We start from the raw sequence: 6000 nt of genomic DNA on the forward strand, positions 1-6000 counted from the left end.
AATAATAATAATCAATGATAGCCAATGTCCAACCAATCACACAAAGAAAAACACAACAGGCTATAATTGTTTTACGCTAGCAGTTAGCATAGTGGTTGAAGAAGAAGAAGTCAGTCAAAGGGTCATTGCTTGATGCTGATTGGGCCGAACCGCCTGTGGTTCGACTGCGAGCACACAGCTGGAAGCCTGGCAGGGTAGATGTGATCTTACAAATAAAGAAAAAAAGCACATAAAATCCATGTTCCTCTTACAAATTACTCTTTGGTAATACATGTGGAGGTTATTATTCAAACCTATTACCTGAACTGTCCCTGTGCAACTCCTGCCACTACCAGAGGTATTAAAAAATATCACATCTGCACTTTAATAATGTCATCTTACAAGAGCTGCCAGAAATCCTAAAATATGATTTTAACATCATAAACACACCTTAAATCCCACGATAAATATAATTAACATGACAGCTTATCTAGGAAACATTGTGTGAGGCGGTGTGCTTCACCTCCTCCGTCAGATCTGCTGCAATTAATGTAGGAAAAAATACTAATATTTCTAAAATGTTTATGATGTAGTTTTATATTTAAATGAAGCATCTCCTGTTGAGTCGTGTATTTTTGTGCGTCATTATAGTTTATGTTTTGCATAAACCTTTCCCATGCTAATCATTTCAAAAAGTACTCACAGACTCTCAGCTGTCTGTCTGAGAAAACAAAACACTCGACTTCTATCCCCTTCAATGAAAAACACATTTATCTCCTCATTTATCTGCGGCCTTCTTCCGAAGCTCAAGACGTAAAAATATTGCTGTGTTGTTTGAGTAAACAACCCGGCCTGCCTGTTTCCTGAACACCACGGTGTCTCTTTCTCCCTCTAAACTCTCACCAGGCTCTGTTTTCTTCACACTGGGTCTCTCTCCCCTCGCTGCTTCCAGCTGCATTAAAGTAAATAGGTAATTAATCTGTGCCTCAGGGGCTAACAGAAGCACACACCAACCCTGCGGCTTGCCCACAGGCTCAGAGGCAAGACTGAAGCAAAGCGAGGCCCGTTACTCATCAAACGCATCACAAACCCACCTGCACATCCACCCGTGTGCTCTGTCAAAATAATGCAGAGTAACAACTTGATTTGCTCTCGCTTTAACACATGACAGAGTGCGGACTTTCTGATGAATAAATGGTTTTGACTGTCAGATTAACTTTTGAAAGCACCTGCAGCGATGGAGGCCAGGCGGACGTAGTCGGAGCCCCTCTCCTCCGGTTCGTACGGGTAGCTCTCCACCAGGCTGAGTCCTGCCGGCACAGAGGGAGAGGAGAGAGGTGAGCCTTTGTTGTCATGACAACTCAACGGATATATTTTCTTATTTTTCAGCAGTTTTTGTCATAAATACTGAAACATATCAACGTGGAGGATGAGATTTCACATTATAAAGCAGAAGCTAGCAGGTTGAACATGAACATAATGGAATGTATTGATCATGCTCGTGAATCATAGAGGGGGGGGCAGGGAGCCTTCTAAAACCTAACCAAGATGTTTCTGTACCAAAACCAAACCAAGACTCTGTTTGCGTGACTTAACCAATCAAGAAATGATCCTTTTTTGCCTAATAAGTCATTCTTTTTTGTCTCTTAACCTTGAATCTGTGTTTTTTTCTGTGCCTAATCTTAAGTCTGTCCTACATTTCTACATCGCTTTCTTGTCTCAGCCCACTAAACTGGATCAGCGCTGACGTGACAGACGTTTTACCAACAGCACTGAATGTAAACAGAGTGTTTGCAGCATTTTCTTTGAGCTGCAGATAACACATACCGTCTGTTGTTTAGTCTCAGCCGTGTATATGTATGTGCAGTATGCTACGTCTCTGCCTCCACCCCTGACGAAACTGCAGATGGATGTAAAGCTCAGGCAGCTTAGACCTGCTGTTGTACCTGCACATCATCTCCATGTCACATCTCCTACATTCACACCTGACACCACGTTATTCACAGTGCTGTCGACCTCGTAGTTCCATTGTACTCACTTTCCGAGATTTGAGTCGGTAAAATGCATAAATGTATAACAAGTGATGTGCTTCAAAGAAGGACACAAGCGTTTAAATATGCAGAAAGGTGATAAAATGGCACAAAAGGAATCAGAGCTAAACTCGTTTTGACACAATAATAAAATCACTTTTAGGCCTGGAATCTACTGTTAAAGCCTTATTTAATGTAAAGAGTTTACTGTTCCTGCCTCCACCCACCTTCCTGCAACACAGGCAGTAGTTATTGTGTGTTTGGCCGGGTCTTACCGTGCAGCACAGACTGGTGCAGGCTCCAGTAGATGCTCAGGCAGTTCTTCTCCTTCTTCATGCCTCGTTTACATTGGCAGCCATGCAGAGGGGTGGACAGCAGCGCCGTCATGGCATTCTCACACTGGTTCCGTGCCCCAGGCCCCAGTTTCACGCTGCCGTCCCCAGCCACACACTGCCTGAGGGTACGCAGGCGTGGGCTGCAGGTGTCATCGCTGGAGCAGGTGTCTCCGGCACGCAGGCAGTCCCTCCCGCCCGCAGAGAGAGCCATACGAGGGACACCTGCAAGACAGGACAGAGGGCACAGTTAGACACAGAGTCTGAATTGATTGTTTTTTTTTTGAATGAACTGCCAAAATAGCACCTTCCCAATCAGCTAAGGATGATACAGTCACAGAGATTTTGTCCATTTTTCTGTCTTAAAAAATGGCAGATTACTCCTTTATATAAATCACAGCGGACCTTTAAAAACTGTGATTTTAATTTTTCATTGCTTCATTGCTGAAACAATTAAATTTAACTGAATTTAATAAGTGGATTAAATTTTTAGAGCTCTTGTCAGAAACGATTAAACATGGTCAGCCATGCATTCAAGCATTTTAAAATTACATTCATAAACCCAAGGGGGGTGGAGTGGGGGGGGGGGGGTGTATTATTCATGAATTCATACATTTGTCACATGAAATACATCTGACGAGATTCTGATGAAGCTTTGGGGAACAAAGCCAACACATCCCGACATGTTCAGAATTACACTGACGTGAATCAGCGCCAGTCAAAACGAGGTGCCATCTTTGTGAGAGATTGGCCCAGAGAGGGGCGCCATCATGAAGGTGGGGGTGGGGGGGTGGGTTGAGCAGCATCTTTACTGTTGTCATGTGTGATGTGGCGCTAATGGTATGCAAGCTTCAATCCCTCGAGGACAACAAATGTGCGTTTAGTCCCGGCTGTCTGGGAGCTCCCCTCTTTAAGATGATGCTGTTATGTGTTAAGGTTGTGAGGACTTAAAAGCAGCCACGAAGGATGACTGAGGTGAACTGATGGTGAGATTTAATACAAATAACCCAAAACCCAAAAACACAAAGTGCTAACCAAAAGAGCAAAAATGAACTAACCAATCCAACAAGGGCAAAAAGTAAAGAACAAACCAAACACAAAGGAGATCCAAAAGGGAACACGGAAGAACACACACGAGACCACACCACGGATGGACGGACTGACTGTCAAAGACAAAGGGAACCACAGGACTTGAATACAAGAGGACAACAAGACACAGGTGAGACACATTAGGGCAGGGCAAGCAATCCCAACGGCGGGAAACACAAGGAAGTAAAACACACAGGAACACAGGCAAACGTGGATTTTCAAAATAAAACACGAAGCACAAGACACCTACAAACACACAGATCACAGACTCACAAGAGGTCAGGGCAGGGATGAAATCAAAGAAACGCAAAATCTCACAGACACAGAGGTTTTTAAATCCTTACTTCAAGAGTGGTGTTGAGGAGGCGCACCTCAGATTTCACTGAGATATTTCATTGTGAGCACAGTGATGCACCGTCCTGCCGACAACACTATCCCCACAGCTACACGGCTAGCTTGGCAATACAGAAGAATCTCATGCAGTGCACCAACACGCTGAGAAAGTCAGGCTGCTGAAATGTGTACAGAATGAAGCACTGTACAACAAGGACAGTGATTCAGCCTGAGAAAACAGTGCCACTGTAACGATACGGAGCCTTAGGCTGGAACATTTCACAATGTAAAAACTGTTTAAAGCTTCTTATATCAGTTTAAGTGTCCAACACTACACAGCATGTCATAAACAAGAACCATTCACAGCAAATCCATGCTGTGTACTGTAAAAAATGTGTTGTGGTTAGAATATTTATGTAAAATGGGCAATGTGTATTTTTAATGCATGGATTTTCCTAAAGTACAGATATTTCCTTTGTTTATACTAGTATTTGAGAGCTTTTTGCCACAAAATCAAATATGGTATTTCCTGACCAATCAGAGCAGACCAGGTTTTTCAGGAGATGCAAGGGGCACCCAAGGCTCATATTGTTTTTACAGAGAATACAAAAACATGCAGGAAAAAGACACTCTACTGGCTGTTTCATGACAAATCGAAGGTTAAGAATGTTAAATGATGTCAAAAACTGCAGTTCCACTTCAATCCCCATAGACCACCGTGTTAGAAAGTCCAAAAACACTCCAACAAAAAAAAGCTTTCTGGTCTCTAAACTTTCTTTGTTCATCACAACTCTCATTTGAGTTAATACAAACGATGATGGACTGAACGACTTTGACTGACAGGTGGTTGTTGCTAACATGCTCACTCATGCTCCAGTGCTTTGCCCTCCTTTGGATTAACTTGGAGTGCAAGCTTTAAAACCTCTATTCAGAAAACCTATTAGTTTTAATATGTGTATCTAACAGTGCAGCTGTAGCAGTGGTGCTGTGTTCAAAGACAAGCGTGTATTTTTTAAAAACATGTGCGAAGAACTGGTTAACCAATGCATGACAGGTTTCACGTCCATCACTAAACATCTCTCTGTCACCTATACCTGGGTGCACTCATTAAATCTGATCCAATCTCAGCTCAAGCAGATGACAAGAAATGAAGGCGGCCTCCCGACGTAGGCAGAGGCTTGTCAGCGTTCCACTACGTCTTCATTTGATTCACAGTGTAAATCTCTAGGGGGAGGATGTGTTCAACACACCAGGATCCTACGTTTTAGACCGCCCCCCTGCTGTACATGGGTTAACTGCCATCATGCCCAGCAGGAGACTTCTCAACCTTTCCAAGGCGTCAGCTAATCTGGCAACAGGCTGTCAATGAAAGTCTAGACAGAAGGGGAGGCGGGAAGCCTGGTGCTGTGGGGTTTGGATGTTTGTGGATGCCACCAAGAGAAAGCATCTGCCACTCAAGTAAAAAAAACAAAAAACAAAAAACATCTTCACCGAGGTCTTGACAGGCAACACTTATTGTGCCCAAAAATAAAAACAAACACAGTACACCCTCCCTTTAACAAGTCACCAGTCTCTGCACCATACAGGGTTATAATCAGGTTCATTTTATGTATAAAAAAAACTGCTGGGTGAGATAATGTCATCCATTTTTGATGCAAATCAGCTCCGCTCCAGAGTTTTCTTGGATCAAGAGGTGGTACCTTGAAAAAAAGCGGAGGATTTTTGCCTTATGTCAAGATACTTCACTCGCTCTGAGAAAAGTCTCCACATGCACATTTGCATTGGAAAAGCATGATGTTATATCATCCCTGTGGTCCTTCGCTCCAAGACGAACAACACTGAGACACACCAGTTTTTAACAGCAGGTGGCAACACATGTGTAGGTGGTGTGTGTGTGACATTGAAGCTGGAGGAGAGAGGAACCTTAAGGCTGGGTTTGGTGGTGGGGAGGGAAGCAGCAGCAGCAAAAATCTTATTAAATTGTAGCTAATCCAGTGTGGAGAGAGGTTTGATATTTGTCTGAGAAATTAAGCAGCACTCCAGATTGCAGGAGATAACAGTTTGCCTGGAAACACAGCCGCGACGCGCCGGCAGTTCAAAGACAGACAGTCAAAACCAATTAGGGGAAATCAGCTGCCTTGTCATTCAAATTCGTTCCATCCTATGTGCCTGCCTGTTTATCCCACTGAGGTAAATAATCTGCTGGAGCTCTCCGTCACTCCTCCTGTTTTTGTTTC

The 6000-nt window shown here is 43.5% G+C and overlaps 1 protein-coding gene across 1 annotated transcript in view; it reads right to left on the minus strand.

Annotated features, from left to right (window-relative positions):
- The window catches only part of gfra4a (GDNF family receptor alpha 4a), a 35569-nt gene extending 33008 nt beyond the window's left edge, over positions 1 to 2561 (minus strand). Inside the window, exons 1-2 of the mRNA XM_028396336.1 lie at positions 2285 to 2561; positions 1209 to 1289 (exon numbers count right to left, since the gene is read on the minus strand). Coding sequence (XP_028252137.1) covers positions 1209 to 1289; positions 2285 to 2555 — 352 coding nt within the window. The 5' untranslated portion in view covers positions 2556 to 2561. The remainder of the gene's footprint in view (positions 1 to 1208; positions 1290 to 2284) is intronic.
- Positions 2562 to 6000: the final 3439 nt, after the last annotated feature.

The sequence above is a fragment of the Parambassis ranga genome, chromosome 22 (genome assembly GCF_900634625.1).
Source record: "Parambassis ranga chromosome 22, fParRan2.1, whole genome shotgun sequence".
NCBI lineage: Eukaryota > Metazoa > Chordata > Actinopteri > Ambassidae > Parambassis > Parambassis ranga.